Consider the following 20,831-nt stretch of genomic DNA (forward strand, 5'->3'; position numbering starts at 1 on the left):
AATGTATTAATCACTGAATGGAGAACTGGGGGTGGGATTAAATACATTATCTTTATTCCACTCCCTTTCAGGGAAAACTGAACCATCATGTTTACATACTGTACATTCCCTTTTGCATTATATTCATTTATGTTATGAATTACGTGTACAATATTCGCCGCTGGCTCCTCTTCTTGTTAGAAGATGGTCCATGGTCCCTAAGAAAGATGTGCTCTGTAGTGACTATACAAGCCAATAAGAGCTTTGAAATTTCTGCCGCATATCGTACAGATCAGACCAGGTGGTGATATACATTTTGGCATGACTCTTCTTTCCACTCTCCTCTTTTTTCCAAGCATCATAGATGTCCTTTTCTCCTCATTGTCATTTATTCACTGACTGCAGCTCTCCATGTTATTCTGTCCTTTGCTTGTGTAGTATCTATTTCACATTGTTTCAATGTCTTTTTTAAACGATACTTGTAACGTTTTCTCTGCCCACAAATATTTATTTTCCCTTCATTTAGCTGGCAGTACAACATCTGTTTTGGCAGTCTTTTGTCATGCATCTGTACAACATGCCCTGTCCATTGTAGTTGGTTTTGAACAATTGTACTCTCTACACTGGGACGCAGGCCTGTTCAAGTACACTGACGTTTGTTCTCATATCTTGCCACTTAAAATTCATCATCTGGCGTAGCCCGCCTTCCGCCCGAAGCAGCTGAGATAGGCTCCAGAACCCCCCGCGACCCCGAACGGGACAAGCGGTAGAAAATGGATGGATGGATGGTGTAGAAATCGCTGTTGAAACCTTTCAAGTAAATAAATAAATGGGTTATACTTGTATAGCGCTTTTCTACCTTCAAGGTACTCAAAGCGCTTTGACAGTATTTCCACATTTACCCATTCACACACACATTCACACACTGATGGCGGGAGCTGCCATGCAAGGCGCTAACCAGCAGCCATCAGAGGCAAAGGGTGAAGTGTCTTGCCCAAGGACACAACGGACGTGACTAGGAAGGTAGAAGGTGGGAATTGAACCCCAGTAACCAGCAACACTCCGATTGCTTGCTGTGATATGTCTTTGATATGCTGTCCTTTTCTCTGAGCCATATAATAAAGTTGTTGTAACAATTGCTCTGAACACTTTGATTTTTGTATCTAGTCTGATGTCATGATTTTGTAACACTCGAGTCTTTAGCTTTCCAAAGGCTGATTCTGTGATTGACTTCTGCATCTATGTTAGCATTTGAAGACATTATACTATCAAGATATGTGAAGCTTTCTACATTTTTACAATCTTTATTGCTGGTGGTTGCCGAATGACGTCCTTTCACGATGGTTGGAAGAGTACTTGTGTTTTCTTTGCATTTATTCTAAGTCCAAGTTGTCTGTACAAATCTTCTGCACTCTGGGCTGCTATTGCATTATCATCGGCATATTGAAATTCTACCACTGTGGACCTTGAAACTTTTGGTCTGGCTTGCAGCTTCCTCAGGTTGAATAGTATTCTATCTAGCCGAAATGCAATCGGTAGCTGGTATTCGTGAACATGCAATTATTTATTTATTAGCCTTTATTTAACCAGGTAAAATCCCATTGAGATCAAAGATCTCTTTTCCAAGGGAGACCTGGCCAAGAGGGCAGCAGCAAGGTTACATTAAAAATAGTAAACAAATACATAAAACATCATTAAAACTTGCTCACATAACACATGTGCATACAGACAAGGTAGACTGCAGTCCTTTCACAGAAGCTTTAAACTCATTCAACGTAACAAGGGTTTGAAGTTTAATATTCGATTGTAGGTTATTCCAAGCCTTCGCTGCTGAAAACCTAAATGCTTTCTTGCCCAGTTCAGTTCTTACTTTGGGGACGACAAATTGCAGAACATTCATGGAACGAAGATTGTGACTTCCTTGTTTCTTTGTTAAAAGACAAGACAGATAAGATGGAGTGATACCCAGAATGGTTTTGTAGATGAAAACATACCAATGATTGAGGCGTCGAGCACATAAAGATGTCCAGTTAACCATTGAGTATAATACGCAATGGTGAGTAAGGGGAGCGCAGTTGGTGATAAATCTCAGTGCCCCGTGGTACACACTATCCAGCTTGTGGAGACAACCAGCAGTAGCATTCATGTACAACACATCTCCATAGTCAATAACAGGTAAGAAGGTTGTTTCCACCAATTTCTGTTTCACAGTAAAAGAAAAGCAAGACTTGTTTCTATAATAAAATCCCAGTAAAAGTTTCAGTTTTTTTACAACATACTGAATGTGCTCCTTAAAACTCAAGTGGTCATCAATTAAAAATCCTAAATATTTAAAAGCACATACTAACATAATTCTGCAATGTGGATCACAACAGAGATAAAGATGGAGAGCAGTGTTAGGGCTTTCAGGCATCCCTGTTTTACTCCAGTTTTTACTTCAAAAGGAGCAGAATCGTAGCCATTCCCAAGTACTGTAGCTGTCACATTGTCATGCATCAATCGGACTATACTGATACATTTTGGAGGACATCCTGATCTTGCCAGTACTTCCCAAAGTAGTTCCCTTGAGACGGTGCCAAATGCTTTCGCGAGGTCAATAAACACCATATAAAGGGGTTTATTTTGTTCAATGCATTTTTCTTGGAGTTGTCTCACCGAAAATATCATGTCAGTTGTTCCTCTGCTTGGTCTAAAGCCTGATTGAGATTCTGGGAGTATGTCCTCGGCAATGGTCTCAAGTCTTGTGTTGAGGATTCCTGACAGTACCTTACCGGCAGTACTGAGTAGTGATATTCCTCTGTAATTGCCACATTCTGCTCTGTCACCCTTTCTTTTGCATATTTTTACAATGTTGGCATTCTTTAGCTCTGGTGGTATTTCTTCCTCGCTCCAAATTTTCAATATAATTTGATATAGATTTTCTTCTAATTTGTTTCCACCATGCTTAAATATTTCAATTGGAATTCCGTCTGGGCCTGCCGCTTTGCCGGCTTTCATTCGTGAGATGGATTTCTTCATTTCTTCCAGGGTTGGTAAGTCTCCTAGGACCATTTTGATTGTCTGTTGGGGTATGGCATTGATGACATCCCTGTTATAGACAGTTGGTTGGTTCAGTAGTTCTTCAAAGTTCTCTCTCCACCGCTCATTGATTTCTTTGTTGGTCTTCAGAGGGGTACCCCCGTCTTTGCTCTTGAGGGGCACCTGACCTTGTATAGATGGTCCATATATCTCTTTTGTCGTTCTAAAGAATGACTTGCAATTGTTGTTATCAGCTAAGAGTTGTATTTCTTCAGCCTTTGCCTGCCACCATTTATTTTTGATACCTCGCACTGTTCGTTGTACATCATTTTGATTTCTTAATACTTATTTTTCTTTAAAATGGAGTTAGGGTCATTCTTAAGTTGTATGAAAGATTCCCCTTTTCTATTCATGAGCTGTTGCAGTTCCGTGTTGTTTTGATCAAACCATTCCTGATGTTTCCTGGATTTGCACCCAATTGAGTTATCACATGCTTTTCTGATTGCTACCTTTAATTGCTCCCAGTGTTCTGTGATGTTTGTAGGGGATTTGTTCGGTATTGTTTCTTCCAGGTTTCTTTCTCGTTCCATGGCATGCTCCTCTTCCTTTAGACATTCAACGTTGTATTTTTTGCTGCGTGCTTTGTTGCGACATTTCTCCGAGCCTTTAGTTTCAGCCTCATAACTGTCACAATACGAAGATCCAGGGTTCGATCCTGGGCTCGGGATCTTTCTGTGTGGAGTATGCATGTTCTCCCCGTGACTGCGTGGGTTCCCTCCGGTTACTCCGGCTTCCTCCCACTGCCAAAGACATGCACCTGGGGATAGGCTGATTGGCAACACTAAATTGGCCCTAGTGTGTGAATGTGAGTGTGAATGTTGTCTATCTGTGTTGGCCCTGAGGTGGCGACTAGTCCAGGGTGTACCCCGCCTTCCGCACGTGTGCAGCGGAGATAGGCTCAAGCACCTCATAAGGGACAAGCGGTAGAAAATGGATGGATGGAACTGATGCAATCAATCAGTGATTTGACCAGCACTCATCTGCACCAGTTACAGCTCTGGTATGAAGCACATCTTGTTGGTCCCTCTTCCTCACTATAACATAGTCAATCAATTGCCAGTGCTTTGATCTTGGGTGTTGCCAAGACACTTTGACAGAATGCCTTTGTCTAAAGATGGTGTTGGTGATTATCAAACTGTGTTCCGCACATTTGGTCAGAAGTAAGGCCCCATTTGCATTGGCTTTACCTACACAATTATGTCTAATTACACCCTCCCATATATTGTGATCTTTTCCAACTCTTGCATTGAAAACACCAAGAATAATACTTTTATCCTGTTGTGGTGTTGTAGAGATGAGCTCATCTAACTCCGCATAGAAAGCCTCCTTAGTTTCTTCTTCAGCACCTAGAGTTGGGGCATATGCACTTATGAGAGTAGCATGTTGGTTGTGTTCTAGGCTGAATTTCAGAGTCATACGTCTTTAATTTATACCCACGGGCTGTTCTGTCAGTTGACCAAGTAGTTAATTTCTAATGTCAAATCCTACCCCGTGTGTTCTGGCTTGATCTGCTGCTTTACCTTTCCAAAAATAAAGTGTAGTTGCACTGTTCTTTACTCAACTGGCCTTCTTCCCCTCTCCTGGTCTCTTGGAGAGCAAAAATATCAAAATTTAACTTTTGAAGTTCTCTTGCCACAAAAGCTGTTCTTCTCTCTGGCCTGTCTGACTTTTCGTTGTCCATTAACGTTCGTATGTTCCAAGTTCCAAGTTTCATATGTTTGTACATATCCTTCTTTTTCCTAATGCTTGGGTGGTGCTCCCCTGGGCGCAGAGTAGGCGAAGTGAAACTATGTTTAGGACACCTTTTACCAAAATTGGGTGAGCAGAGTGAATTCTAAATAGGGCTGCTCAGTCCGAACACCGCTGACCAACTTGCTTCTTCACTTCCAATCCAGAAGCAGGAACGACATTATAGCAAGTGTTCCCGCTGTACGTGCCAATTCTGACTAGGGGCTCCCAGCCTCACGAACCTGCCCCCGTTGCCAATCCTTGATCGCCGACAGACTTGTAATATGGTAGGATGATGTAGATGACACAAAAGAGATGATGGACGCCAACGTGAAACACACAGCACTTGGAAGATTAAGAAGTGGACTCCGTGGCATGGAGAACCGAGACAAACGGCACTTCTATGGTCTGTTGCAGCCTTCATCCGTCCTCATGGTTGCCTGTTCAGCCGTTGAGGTTTTGTTTTCTGTTAAGGTTGTCTCCCTTATGTAGCTCCTTCTCCCAAACTTTTCATCATGACTCGTTTACTCCTATCATTACTACTGCATTACTTACAATATATTACTTGTACAATATCACTACTACTACATTTCTTAAATTATATTACTTGTACAATATCACTACTACTACATTACTTAAAATATATTACTGAATCAGCATTAATTCAGCACCAAAATGAAGCACCTCCTAGAGTTGTATTCTTTTTTCTGTGTCTGGTTACTACCGTTTACGTTGGCACTAGTGCCATTTACGTAGCTGCTCAGTGGCCTTGTGGTTAGAGTGTCCGCCCTGAGACTGGAAGGTTGTGAGTTCAAACCCCGGCCGAGTCATATCACAGACTATAAAAATGGGACCCATTACCTCCCTGCTTGGCATTCAGCATCAAGAGTTGGAATTGGGTGTTAAATTACCAAAATGATTGCCGAGCACGGCCACCGCTGCTGCTCACTGCTCCCCTCACCTCCCAGGGGTTGGAACAAGGGGATGGGTCAAATGCAGAGGGTAATTTCACCACACCTAGTTTGTGTGAGAGACTATCAGTGGGACTTTAACTTTGAACTTTATCATAGAATCTTGGTTTTGGTGCCCATACCCGATGGTGAGTTGATGGACCTTTGGATTTTCCCGATGCACACGCAAAATCGGATCAATAAGCCGCTGAGCGGGATTGCACTACTTGAAATGTTAGTCTTTTGTTATAATACGATGACAGCTCTGTGTCAGGATGTCTCAGACGGGGTCTTGTCTGGACTTGGATCATGACTTCCCTTAGGCTGTGTGTATTTGTGTGTGTGTGTGTGTGACTGTTTGTATATGTGTGGGTTTGCGTGTCTCAACGTCCTCCCGTGTTGGCCTCGTTCAAAGCGGACATTAGGACCAGCGTGCAACAGCAGGACAGGCAAAGCAGTGATTGATGGATCCAAAATGGTCAATTGTCAATGAGATTGCTGTCATTATTCACATTGGATGTCCAAAGTGGAAATTTTAGATCTACCATTTTTTTTTTAAACACTTGTCTAATTGGTTCCAACAGAAAATCTAAGTAGCAATAGTTGTGTGGATTTACAATTATATGGTTTTATATGTTTATTATAAACTATTAAACACAGCTCTAAATATTAAACACCACTGCAAAGCTATCATAATGTTGATTAAACCCAAATACCTTTATGGGATTTTCTTAGGGTCTAAAACGCCTAAAAACGTAAAAGTGAAGCTGTTATTGAACCGTTGGAGTAGAATTGTGCCTTTGGGCTCTTTTGAAAGCTAAGAAGCAATTTTTTCTCCCAAGCAGTTGGAATGTTTCTCAGTGCTACTGACACCGAGTAGGGCTGGGTGAAATGGCAAAAAAAAATCCAAACTTGATTAATATCACAATTTTTTCTATTCATTTTAAAGCGCCAGTCAAAAGCAACTGTCTTAAAATCTAAATACATTGAAGATGAGTTACAGTTTTTTTTATTACATTCTGTATGAATAGCAAATTAATAAAGGTAAACACAAAAAAACATGTAAAATGTTTATTCAACAGTAAAACAACAATAACACAGTGGAAAAAAAACTATATTTTTGCAGTGATACAAGACCCAAAATAAACACATTTACCAGTCGGCGGATAATGAAGATGTATTCAAATGTATACATTATGATTTGAAATGATGATGTTACATGGATAGATGGAACCTTATTGTCGTTGCAATAAAAATTCAATTTTCAGTCCAAACCTGTCCAAGAACAGACATACAGTTCAAGGTGGACAAAATGTAAGGTAGGAAAAATGGTAAACATGGCGGTAAGACGAGAAAAAAAGTAAATCTCAAACTAAACTTCTCGGGGGGTTTAGTTAGAGACCAGGGGAAAAAACTCAAACAAAGCAATTTTACATATTATGACAGACAACTGGAGACTTGCAACCAAGGGTTAGGGGGCGGGCATCTGACTCGAAGCTGCCAGCCACTAGGGGCGCTGCTCCGTTGTCCATCATACCACGTGGGGTGAAGCGTGGAAGTCGTGGCATGTAAGGAGTGGGGTACATGTGTGTCTGCCGTGTATTTTCCGTGGATGCGTGTGTGTGTGTGTGCGCCTGCAGCGTGGCTTTGTTCCGCAACTTCGGTGCTCTTGCAAACAACACAACACAGCCAGTCAGTCCAGCAAAAGTCAACAAACAACAGATGCACCATATGCTAACATAAGCTGTTAGCATCATTACTGCTTGCAAATGTGCAACATCTTCAATAACAATACAAATAGTTTTCAAGTCTACGTGTGCTGCCAGAAGTGCCAAGCTGTGCAAAATACACTCGCATTTTCACACTTTCCATACAATCAGTAAAATAACAGGTGTTGCTTTTCAAATGATTAAACACATTAGTTGTGTTGTACATAACTTGTACATCGACCTGATTTGCTCCACATCACTCTGGTGGCACAAACCATCGCCACACAACAGATGTCGAGTTGTCTTTTTTCTCTCAACATCCAATAGCTTCATCTTCGAAGGATAACTCCAAGTCACGGCAGACATTTATTTCACTGCCTTCAGCCATGCGTTTATATCTTGAGTTCACTCATTCTGTTCACGTCTGCATTTTTAGCAAACTCCATGGCTTCCTGACACATATTGAAAACACTTTTGACATTATGGTGCCTAAAATAACGACCCAAGAAAAAGCGCTACGTGTCTTCCTCAGCTACTTACGCTAGATCATGGTCAAATTGTTATTGAATTTGCTCCATTTAGTTGATTATGCAAAAAATAAAAATGAAATGTGTACATGTATATATATTATATAAATATATATATTATATATATACAGTACGTTAGGTCAGGAAAAAACACAGAGGCTATTTCATCCCTACAAGCCTGTTTCGCAGGTTTCCCTGCTCGTCGGGGACTGATCAGGGACTGAAGAGCAGGGAAACCTGTGAAACAGGCTTGTAGGGATGAAATAGCCTTTGTGTTTTTTCCTGACCGAACGTATATTCTGCTCTACCCCGATATTGAGCACTGTATAACGGATAAACCACAGAAACCTTGACTATATATATATATATATATATATATATATATATATATATATATATATATATATATATATATATATATATATATATATATATATATATATATATATATATATATATATATATATATATATATATATGTATATATATATATATATATATATATATATATATATATATATATATATATATATATATATATATATATATATAAATACTGTATATATATATATATATATATATATATATATATATATATATATATATATATATATATATATATATATATATATATATATATATATATATATATATATATATATATATATATATATATATATATATATATATACAGTATACGTTCGGTCAGAAAAAACACAGAGGCTATATCATCCCTACAAGCCTGTTTCGCAGGTTTATATATATATATAGGTTCCCCCTATATATATATATATATACACACATATATATATATATATATATATATATATATATATATATATATATATATATATATATATATATATATATATATATATATATATATATATATATATATATATATATATATATACACACAAAGTTTGTATATCAAAGATTCCTTAAACTGTGGTAGTGGTATGCGGGCTCCATCTAGTGGTATGCCAACGAATCACTTAGTTAAATATTTACACACAGTGTTACTGTTCTAACTGTGTGTAATGTTACAGTGGCCAAAAATATAAAAAAATGCATGTGTTAAATAAAACCTCTGCCTTGTTTTTATTGAATATTTAGGCCTACTTTGCTACTGTATTTTAATGCAAGTGTTCTCTGAGGTGGTACCTGGTTAAAAAAGTTTGAGAACCACTACATACAACAACATAAAACAATGTGACAGTTTAAAAATGATCAAATAACCCCCCCCCCCCCCCCCCCCCCCCCCCATTACTTTCTACTACACACAATTGTTTAGGGGAAAATGTCACAATAAAGTAACAATAAATGCAGCAAAAATCTAAATATCATAAATATGCTGACCCTCCTGTCCGGCAGGGAGAGAGAGACATTGAGAGAAGTGCGCTACTTTTACAGACCAAATAAGAGCAGAGGCATGAATAAATCGAGTAGTTTGCTTGACGTATAACATTGAGAAACTGAACAAAAGTATCGACCCGATACCGATACTGACGTTGGTATCGATGCTATCGATATTTGGATCGATACGCCCATACACTAACACATCCATGCTAACCACATTTACCATCAATAATATGAATTCTGATGCGGAGTATGCACATCATTGAGCACTGTGTCAGGATTGGAACCAAAGAAAGATTTGGAGGAGGAAAAAACTAAGATTCCTAGTGAACGAGGAGAGCTGGAAGGGATGAGTGGATAGATGGAGGAACAGAGGAAGACGTGTCGGGACTTATGATGATTCTGCAGCTGATGGAAGCTGATTTGTCTGCACGGCCCCTCGCATCCCTTCGTCTCGCCCGCGAGCGAGCAGCATCGGGGAATTGGACGAGAAGACGGAAAATGAGCGCCAACGGCGGGCATGAATGCGACGCGGCTTTTTAAACATTTAAGAGGGCTTCTTGGCCGCGTTGGTTTTAATTACGGCAAACTTATCTGTGTCTTGTTGACTCGCTGCTCGGGAACTTGGAGGAATAGAGGAGGATCTTGTTGGCGAGGATTCACATCAGAGGGAATTATTCAAGACTGGCTCTTATCCCTGCGTTTATTAACAGTACGTTCCTAAAAATATGACATGGTGGGTTTTTAGCATAAGTCTACGTTATCATTAGCAGCCTTTGTTTGCCGGCGTTGCCAGCGAAACATTTCGCAGATGTGGCTGAAATCCGTGGGTATTTCGTCGTTGGATGCCTCTCTGCCTGCGCCCCTTTATTAAAACGATATCCCTGTTGGATTAGACCCTTCTCAACCGCCATCCGCAGTGTTGACAGTAATCCACGCTTCTAATGCACGTCTTGATGGAAAAAAAAAAACAAGGACGTCCTTCTTCCATCCTTCCTGAGAGGACTGCCATCTGTTAGCCGTGTTAGCTTATATCAATCTTCATTTTGTGTTCCTTTCTTAGCCAATGATATCTTTTACATTTTCCAATATCAATGCACAAGGCATAACATTGACTACCCACTGGACAGAGTCACACTAAGCTAAAGTTAGCTTCCAACAACAAATTGTTTAAGACCAAACAAAAGAAAATGAGGGACTGACATTAGTACTTGAGTCTCCGCGGGCCAAGGCTTCAGCTGCTCGAAGTGAACAAAAGTTGTTTTTCAATGAAATCTTGATCAATCGATTTAGAACCTTACGAATCAAAATCCAGTAAATTTCAGAAAATGGTCATCAAATCAAATCAATCAAATCAAGCTTTATTTATAAAGCGCTTTTTATACATACAAGAAACACACTCACACACACACACACACACACACACACACACACACACACACACACACACACACACACACACACACACACACACACACACACACACACACACACACACACACACACACACACACACACACACACACACACACACACACACACACATACAACTATATGGACCAATGAATGCATGGCTGAGTACAGAGGAGACATGTGAGTAAACACTATCACAGAAGCCATCTGCACCAGGAGGTCATCAGACCATGGCCATCAGGATGCTGACACAAAAGCGCCCCCACAAGCAGGGCCGATAAACCCTGAGGCAGATGGCTCCCTCTGAGGCACATTGGAAAACAAAAATAGTAAAACTTGTAAAATAGTAAGAACCATGTGTAGGGATAAAGAATAAAATACAAGTAAGACATATATAGATTAATAGAAAAAAAAAAAATATATATTTTTTTATATATACAGTAAATAAATAAATGAATATAACTAAATAAAATCTTGCATTACAAACTGGATACAAAGTAAAATACAAATGACTTCAATAAAATAATTAGTATCAGGTAAAAGCCAAATCATGACACTTATAATAATAATTAAAATGTTGTTGATGTGCAGGTTGGAGTTTGTCATCCTTAAAGTTAATTAAAGTACCACTGATAGTCACACACACACTAGGTGTGGTGAAATTACCCTCTGTGTTTGACCTTTCCCCTTGTTCCACCCCCTGGGAGGTGAGGGGAGCAGTGAGCATCAGCGGTGGCCACGCTCGGGAATCATTTAGTGATTTAACTCCCAATTCCAGCCCTTGATGCTGAGTGCCAAGCAGGGAGGTAATGGGTCCCATTTTTATAGTCTTTGGTATGACTCGGCCGGGGTTTGAACTCACGACTTACCGATCTCAGGGTGGACACTCTAACCGCGAGGCCACTGAGCAGGTTTATTTAACAGTTTATTTGCATCGTTTTGAGCTAGAAACACACTCTTTGACACTCGCGGTGATAAGAGTGGAGGCCAAAGCATTTTCTTCATGAATATGAAGGATTATGTGTAATTATCCTTCTTACTCCTTCACACTCTCTTAATCCTAATAGAATGTTCTTATGTCTGTGTGTTTAATTTACCAAAGACTTGTCGCTTGATTATGAAAAGAAAAATATGAATTTGTCAAAATATTGCTTGTCCACTTGTAATGTACTCTCTCTCTCATGAGGTGCTCGTTAAGTTGTCACTTGATGCTCTGGAAAATAAGCTGCGACTGTCCAACTTGGATCGTGAAGGTCTTATATTATACTATTCAGGTGTCACGATCTTGTATTGGAAGTACGGTGTCCAATTCTAGCATTGATGCTGGAATTCAGACAGATTTAAAAGTGCTTTTAAAGGCTAATGAGCTGTGTTTGTTCCCACCTGTATCCTACAAGTAATTGTGTACTTTATCCACATTTACACTTATACTAATATCTTGGTTTTTGTAATCTGTTCCAAAAAGACTGAATTGTGTGAAAACTGTAGATTTTTTCCCATAAGAAGTCAAGTAAATCCTATTAGTAATTTGCAAGCCACGAATCATTTTCCAATTATAAAATCACGTCAATACACATGTCGGATTATCAAATAGTCACAGTCCAGACAGGAACGGATCACTTGGGGAAAACCCTGTGATACATACGCTACACCGACTGTACATTTGACACTGTACACAGTTCTTGATTCAGTTTGTTGCGTGTGGGGTTTAATGACAACACCAAAACTACATTGTCAGATTTTCCCACTTTGGAACCCCCGAACGCCATTGCCTTGTGAATGAAAGGCCAAAACAATACAATATTTTACCGTTAAAAACGTTAGTGTGGGGACTAGAGTTGTACGGTATACCGGTATTAGTATAGTACCGCGATACTAATGAATCGTATTCGCTACTATACCGCCTCTAAAAAGTACCGGTCGCCCACCACCCCACCCCGCCCAGCCGTCGTCATCACGTCATAACATTGTTGGTTTTACAAGCAGACGAGCATGTTCGGCAGCGCACAATCACGGAGTACTTGCAAGCAGACACAGTGTGTAGACAGAAAAGGGAGAATTTGACGCATTTTGGCTTAAAAACTAACGACAAAGATGAAGTTATAACACTGAAACGCCCTCAGGAAGAGGTGCTTTAAGACATGGCTAGCTAGCTAGCGGCTAAAGTCCATCCGCAGTCTGCAGTGTTGTAGCTACTTCTAAATCACTGATTCTTGTATCCATGGCGACAAATAAAGTACGTTTCTTACAAGTATCATCCCTGCAGGACAAGGAACAGCTAAACATGTTTCACTACACACCGTAGCTCACCGGCGTCACAATGTAAACAAACGCCATGGTTGGATTTACACCTAACATCCACTGTAATGATACCAAGTACAGGAGTGTATCTAGTCGATACTACTATGTACTACCATCGATATTTTTTAGCATCACAAAACCTTTTTTTTATTTATTTTTTAATATATATTATGTTTATAAACTCAGGAAATATGTCCCTGGACACACGAGGACTTTGAATATGACCAATGTATGGTCCTGTAACGACTTGGTCTTGGATTGATAGCCTAATTTGTGGTATCATCCAAAACTAATGTAAAGTATCAAACAATGGAATAATAAGTGATTATTACATTTTAACAGAAGTGTAGCTAGAACATGTTGAAACGGGAGATAAGAAGATATCAACAGTAAATTAACAAGTAGATTAATAATCAATTTTTACAGCTTTTCCTTTATAATGTTGACAAAATAATAGAATGGAAAATGACACAATATGTTACTGCATACTTCAGCAGACTAATTAGGTGCCTTTGTTTGCTTACTTACTAATAAAAGACAAGTTGTCTTGTATGTTCACTATTTTATTTAAGAACAAAATTGTTAAAATTAAGCCATTAATGCCATATTTTGTGGTACCCTTTATTTAGAAAAGTATCAAAGTATCGAAATACATTTAGGTACCGGTACCAAAATATTGGTATTGGGACAACACCAGTGGGGACCAAACATGTTTAGGCGAGAGCTGTCTTTGTCTAAGAATTTTCATAGACGGATCTGATTTGTTAGATTTTGTCCATAGGCGATGATCAGTCCAACCTATGGCATTGATTTTAGAAATAAACAGATTGTGATGCTTTGTAGTACTGTATACTGACTGGTCACCAGGTGTCAGTAACGTGGTGATTCTTACAAAGTTGATAAAAGGAACTTTTAAAGGAATACAGTTTTTTATTGAGGTGAGAAAAAAACAGAAAACCTCATTTGTGACTTTTCCCACCTCAATAAAAGGCTAAACCACTTTGATAAACTCATAAATAAGTAAAGATTGGATAGTTTAGTGAAGACATCAAACTTGACTAAATAGATGAAGTGCAAGTTGTAACAACGTTTCTGTGTGTGAACCTGCTGAAGCATCATTACTCGCCCCAAAGCTACACCACTACACCAAACGGTCAGCTGTTTTAGACACGTTACACCAGTAAGCACCGCTCTGAGGAAGATTGAAGTGACAAATTAAATTTAAAGCAGATAAGATGTTTCTCTTACTCTCTGAAAACTATTTGTCTGCAAACAACAATCTTTAATTAATATTTAAAAATGACAGCCTCAGCGTTAGTCAACCGGCCTCTGTCTCACTGTGACAGGAGGGGTTTTCGATATTCCAACTTGAATGTGAGGTTGATAGTCTAGTTTCTTTCAAATCGAATCATCAAATTTTTGACTATTAAAAAAAAACAGTCCTAGTTTGGTGGTTCGATTCGGCGGAATGATCCGAAGGCAAACAGACTAGTTTGTTAGACCAGTGTTTCTTAACCATTGTTGGGCCGTGACCGCCCCCCAGAAGGAAGCCAAAAAATATCTGTTTCTCAGCTGCGGTACTCAGTTGTAGTACACTTTTCCACCACTTGCGGTAGTAATTAAAGTTAAAGTTAAAGTACCAATGATTGTCACACACACACTAGGTGTGGTGAAATTTGTCCTCTGCATTTCACCCATCCCCTGATCACCCCCTGGGAGGTGAGGGGAGCAGTGGGCAGCAGCGGTGCCGTGCTCGGGAATAATTTTTGGTGATTTAACCCCCAATTCCAACGCTTGATGCTGAGTGCCAAGCAGGGAGGTAATGGGTCCCATTTTTATAGTCTTTGGTATGACTCGGCCGGGGTTTGAACTGACAACCTACCGATCTCATGATGATAACAAACAAACAGAAGAAGTCTGGAGCTAAAGTCATACAGAAGTTTCTATGTGCAAAAATTATGACTAAAGTGGTGAAACTGTATTTTCAATTGTACAGTTTAGTTGGGCAACATTTATTATTATTAATTTAGTTTATTTTAGCGTTTACGTTTTTTAAGCGCAAAAAACATGACTAAAATGATCAGGCTGTTTTTAAATTTTAAATAAAATTGTATTGTCAGTTTAGTTAAGAAACACACTTATTATTAATTTAGTTCATTTATACTGACACTACACCATTGTATGGAAAGTAATGTTTCATTAGTTATTTGAGTCCCTTCTGATGCAGTATATTTGGTTCATACCTATTTTTCTAATCAGCCTGACCTAAGCCTTGATAATAATCTTTGGGATTAACACATGCTTTTATATCATTTGACAAGGTTGCGAGTCGGTTAGATATAATTATTGAATACGACTAAAATCAAGAGTGAGATTACTAATTCAGTGGTAAAATGTAAGGTGGGCCCTGAGCCCTTCTGTAGTAAAAAGGTTAAGAACCCCTGTGTTGGACTCAATGTTTGGCCGTACGTTAAACCAGATGGCAAACAAAAACAGGGGAAACTTTTGTTGAACATTGTAATTAGAAAGCAAATCCTACAAAAGCAGAGACAGCAATGAACAGGTAGAACATCATCAAAAACTGTCCTTTAATGCGATAAATGTAAACATTTAATCTGTTTGATTGTTGGAAGGATAGAGTTGTGTAGATACATTCTTGGAATTCTTTATGATCCGGGGTCAAGGTGCGACAGCAACGGCGCTCACGTCGTCTCTCAGCTCAATCTCTTCTCACCTTCTCCTCCTTTGTCCTGTTTTTTTCTTTTCCTAGAAGCTGCTGAATGTCTTTGAGATACCGCAGGAGCTCGCTTTGTTATGACCGTGTCCCCCCCCGGGAACAGCGGGAGCACCGGTGCTGTTCTTTGCTCCCGAACGTTATTATGCGGCGCTTCTTTTATTCTTAAGGAACACGACGCCCCGTGTCACCGCTTCTAAAGCGTGACGCCAACATTTACCCTACTTCTTATTGCGTTTGGCAGCCACCTATGCTTCCTGACATCCAAGGTACACTGTAAGCCTGTAGGTTTTATGGCAAATTAGCTGCCATTTTTTGTACACTAGTATCTAATAGGGTTGTACGGTATACCAGTATTAGGTATTAGAATAGTACCGCAATACTAATGAATCATATTCAGTACTATACCGCCTCTGAAAAGTACCGGTCCACCACCCCCCCCCGCACCCCCATCGTCGTCACGTCGTGTCATTGCTGGTTTACTAGCAGACGAGCATGTGGAAAACCCAGTGATACATACGCTACACCAACTGTACATTTGGCACGGTACACAGTTCTTGATTTAGTCATTTGCGTGTGGGGTTTAATGACAACAACAAAACTACATTGTCAGATTTTCCCACTTTGGAACCCCCGAACGCCATTGCCTTGTGAATGAAAGGCCAAAACAATACAATACTTTACCGTTAAAAACGTTAGTGTGGGGACTAGGGTTGTACGGTATACCGGTATTAGTATAGTACCGCGATACTAATGAATCATATTCGCTACTATACCGCCTCTAAAAAGTACCGGTCGCCCACCACTCCACCCCGCCTCGCCGTCGTCATCACGTCATGGCATTGTTGGTTTTACGAGCTGACGAGCACGTTCGGCAGCGCACAATCATGGAGTACTTACAAGCAGACACAGTGTGCGGACAGAAAAGGGAGAACGGACGCATTTTGGCTTAAAAACTAACAATAAAGGTGAAGTCATAACACTAAAACGCCCTCAGAAAGAGGTGCTTTATGACGAACGTCCATTTGAAGTTGGCAGTGTTTTAGCTACTTCTAAATCACTAATCCTCGTCTCCATGGCGATAAATAAAGTACGTTTCTTACAGGTATCATCCCTGCAGGACGAGGAATAGCTAAACATGTTTCACTACACACCGTAACTCACTGGCGTCAAAATGTAAACAAACACCATTGGTTGGATCTACACCTGACATCCACTGTAATGATACCAAGTACAGAAGCGTATCTATTTGATACTACAATGATTACGTCGATATTTTTTGGCATCACACCGTCTTCTTTCATTTTAAAAAAATGTAAATTGTGTTTATAAACTCAGGAAATATGTCTAATATACGATCCTGTAACTATTTGGTATCAGATTGATACCTAAATTTGAGGTATCATCCAAAACTAATGTAAAGTATCAAACAACAGAAGAATAGGTGATCATTACATTTTAACAGAAGTGTAGATAGAACGTGTTAAAAGAGAAAGTAAGCAGATATTAACAGTAAATGAACAAGTGGATTAATAATTCATTTTCTACCACTTGTCCTTAATAATGTTGACAAAATAATAGAAGGGAAAGTGACACACTATGTTACTGCATATGTCAGCAGACTAATTAAGAGCTTTTGTTTGTTTACTTACTATTAAAAAACAAGTTGCCTTGTATGTTCACTATTTTATTTAAGGACCAACTTGCAATAATAAACATATGTTTAATGTACCCTAAGATTGTTTGTTAAAATAAAGCCAATAATGCAATTTTTTGTGGTGCCCTTTATATAGAAAAATGTTGAAAAGTACCAAAATAATTTTGGTACCGGTACCAAAATATTGGTATCGGGACAACACTAATATCTACCGACTTTTGGATTTAAATGAAGTTAAAAGTAATCTAGCATGGCTGATCTCCACATGCAGAATGTCATTGTTTGCGTCACGTCAATGACCTCGTGACGAATCAGTGAGCTCATTTCTGCCAGCGCCAGCGTTTTCTTCCTAATTGTTGTAAGTCGTGCGTGCTTTATGTGCCGGGGCTGCTGTTTCAAAGAGAAAGTGACGCAGTCAGCAGGTGATGCGCCCCATTGGGAGACCAGAGAGAAACTGCCAAAGGTTGCAAATTGCCGATCCTGAGGGTAGAATGAATTCCAGAAGGTGGCGCTCTGAGATGCATGCAGCTTTGCTGATGAGTCCCTCTTGTTTTCCTTGATCCAAACATTGATTCTGTTGCTAAAATGTTCCTTTCTTCCAGATGCATGATGCCCCCCATCTCTGAAGAGGCTTGATCTCGTGGACCGTGCCTCCTTCCCGCTCTTCGCCGCAGCCATGACGTCCCACGCCGTGAGGACACGGACCTGCTTTTTCCTATGCTGCTTCTTCTCCACCTTGGCGCCGCTTGTGACGCCAAAGACGACGGCACGAGCGTCGCAGGCCCACGGCTCGGCCTCCCAGGTCATCACGGCGTCCATCGAGGAGGAAGGGTACGCCTCGTTCCGCGCCGAGAACCCCGAGTGGACGTTTAACCATTTGACGGTGGACTATCGCAACGGCAACGTTTACCTTGGAGTCGTGAATCGCATCTATAAACTGTCGCCAGGTTTGGAGGTGCAGGTGTCGCACCAAACCGGGCCGGACGAAGACAACCGCAAGTGCTACCCGCCCCGCATCGTCCAGCCGTGCAGCGAGCCCCTCACGCTCACCAACAACGTCAACAAGATGCTGCTGATGGACTACCGGGAAAACCGTCTGCTGGCGTGCGGGAGCCTCTACCAGGGCATCTGCAAACTGCTGCGCCTGGACGACCTCTTCAAGCTCGGGGAGCCCTTCCACAAGAAGGAACACTACCTCTCCGGCGTCAACGAGAGCGGCTCTGTGTTTGGCGTCATCGTCTCCTACGGCAACGCCTCCCCGGACATGTTGTTCGTAGCCACGGCGGTGGACGGCAAGCCAGAGTACTTCCCCACCATCTCCAGCCGCAAGCTGGCCAGGAACTCTGAGGAGGATGGAATGTTCGCCTACGTCTTTCACGATGAGTTTGTGGCCTCCATGATTAAGATCCCCTCAGACACCTTCACCGTCATACCAGACTTTGACATCTATTACATTTACGGCTTCGCCAGTGGAAACTTTGTCTACTTCCTGACGCTGCAGCCCGAAATGGGGGGCGGCCCCACCACCGGCTCATCCTCGGCCGGTAAAGAGCAGGTCTACACCTCCAAGATAGTCCGCCTCTGCAAAGCAGACACCGCCTTCCACTCCTACGTGGAGGTGCCCATCGGATGCGTGAGCGGCAATGTGGATTACCGACTGCTGGAGGCGGCCTACCTGTCCAAAGCCGGCGCCAACTTGGCGCGCTCGCTGGACGTGGCGCCGGACGACGACGTGCTGTTCGCCGTGTTCTCCAAGGGACAGAAGAGGCGGCCGCGGCAGGAATTCCAAGACTCTGCGTTGTGCGTCTTCTCCCTGCGGGAGATCAACGAAAAAATCAAAGACAGGCTGCAGTCGTGCTACAGGGGCGAGGGCACCTTGGACCTGGCTTGGCTCAAGGTCAAAGATATTCACTGCAGCAGTGCGGTGAGTGCAAACCTTTTTCTTTTAAATGTGCACAATATCCACTTTTCACATATCCTCCTGAGAACAAACGTCCTCTGCAGTGGACGTTGTTTTGCACAATATGGCAGTTTTTTTCCACAAAATGTCTAATCTGACAAAAGAAAGGTAACACTTTAGTATGAAGAACATGTTCTAAGTAACAAAGACTTAATTTAGAGTTATTTGGACACTAGGGCAGGGGTCGGCAACCCAAAATGTTGAAAGAGCCATATTGGACCAAAAATACAAAAACAAATCTGTCTGGAGCCGCAAAAAATTAAAAGCCATATTACATGTGTCATGAGATATAAATTGAATTAAGAGGACTTAAAGGAAACTAAATGAGCTCAAATATAGCTACAAATGAGGCATAATGATGCAATATGTACATATCGCTAGCCTAAATAGCATGTTAGCATCGATTAGCTTGCAGTCATGCAGTGACCAAATATGTCTGATTAGCACTCCACACAAGTCAATAACATCAACAAAACTCACCTTTGTGCACTCATGCACAACGTTAAAAGTGTGGTGGACAAAATGAGACAGAAAAAGAAGTGGCATAAAACACGTCCTAGAAAGTCGGAGGAAGTTATACTTGTAAACCAGGGGTGTCAAAGTCAAATGGACGGAGGGCCAAATAAAAAATTTAGCTACAAGCCGAGGGCCGGACTGTTCGAATGTTCATTGAAAAATTTTTAAATGACGCATATAGTCTAGTGAACCTAATTGAACCTACTGAAAACCTAACAAATATATTCCAATATGATCAGATAAATAAAGCAATATTTTCTTATGGCTCTGTCAGTAATCTTTAATTTTCAACAGACACAAAAGACAAATTTCCTTTATATAAAAATCCCCATAACATGAACATTAAATGAAAGAAACCGGTATTCAAGGCACCATCAGTAGCCTATATTTTCTATTTTAGCAAAAGTGGGCTAAATTTACTTCAAAGAAAAAAACAATAATAGCAATTTTCTATCATCCACTCAACTGAAATATTTTTAAAATATAATTAAATTGAAATACAATAAAATAAAGTGCAAAAATCTATAAATCAAAAACAACACTTTGTTTAAGGAGAAGTAACATGCAGTGAAAACAAATATTAAACTTTAACTTTTAAACTTGAATTGAGTAAAAACTCTAAATATGTGATTGCACAGTAATGTTCACATTAAACCCCCCTCCTCCCTCCGTGGGAGGGAGGCGAGTTGGGTGCCCGAAACCCCCCGCTGGTTTCGGCCCGCCCCTTGGCGCGCGTGGCACGGCGGGCTCCGCGACCCGACGGCTGGCCCTCGTGGCTTGACGGCGGGCGCGTCCCGACGGGCCGCGCGTAGGGGTCAAACGCAGAAGTCTCAGGGCCTCGTGGTGAGGGGGTGGCCTGCGGGTTTCGGCCCGCTTGACCCCCCCGCTCCGCTTGGCGCGCGCGGCACATGACGGGTTCC

The 20,831-nt window shown here is 40.8% G+C and overlaps 1 protein-coding gene across 1 annotated transcript in view; it reads left to right on the plus strand.

Moving 5' to 3' along the window:
- plxna4 (plexin A4) overlaps window positions 1-20,831 on the plus strand; it is a 376,636-nt gene that overhangs the window by 22,089 nt on the left and 333,716 nt on the right. The window contains exon 2 of the mRNA XM_062064905.1: window positions 18,038-19,359. Coding sequence (XP_061920889.1) covers window positions 18,112-19,359 — 1,248 coding nt within the window. The 5' untranslated portion in view covers window positions 18,038-18,111. The remainder of the gene's footprint in view (window positions 1-18,037; window positions 19,360-20,831) is intronic.

The sequence above is a fragment of the Entelurus aequoreus genome, linkage group LG12 (genome assembly GCF_033978785.1).
Source record: "Entelurus aequoreus isolate RoL-2023_Sb linkage group LG12, RoL_Eaeq_v1.1, whole genome shotgun sequence".
Classification (NCBI taxonomy): Eukaryota; Metazoa; Chordata; class Actinopteri; order Syngnathiformes; family Syngnathidae; genus Entelurus; species Entelurus aequoreus.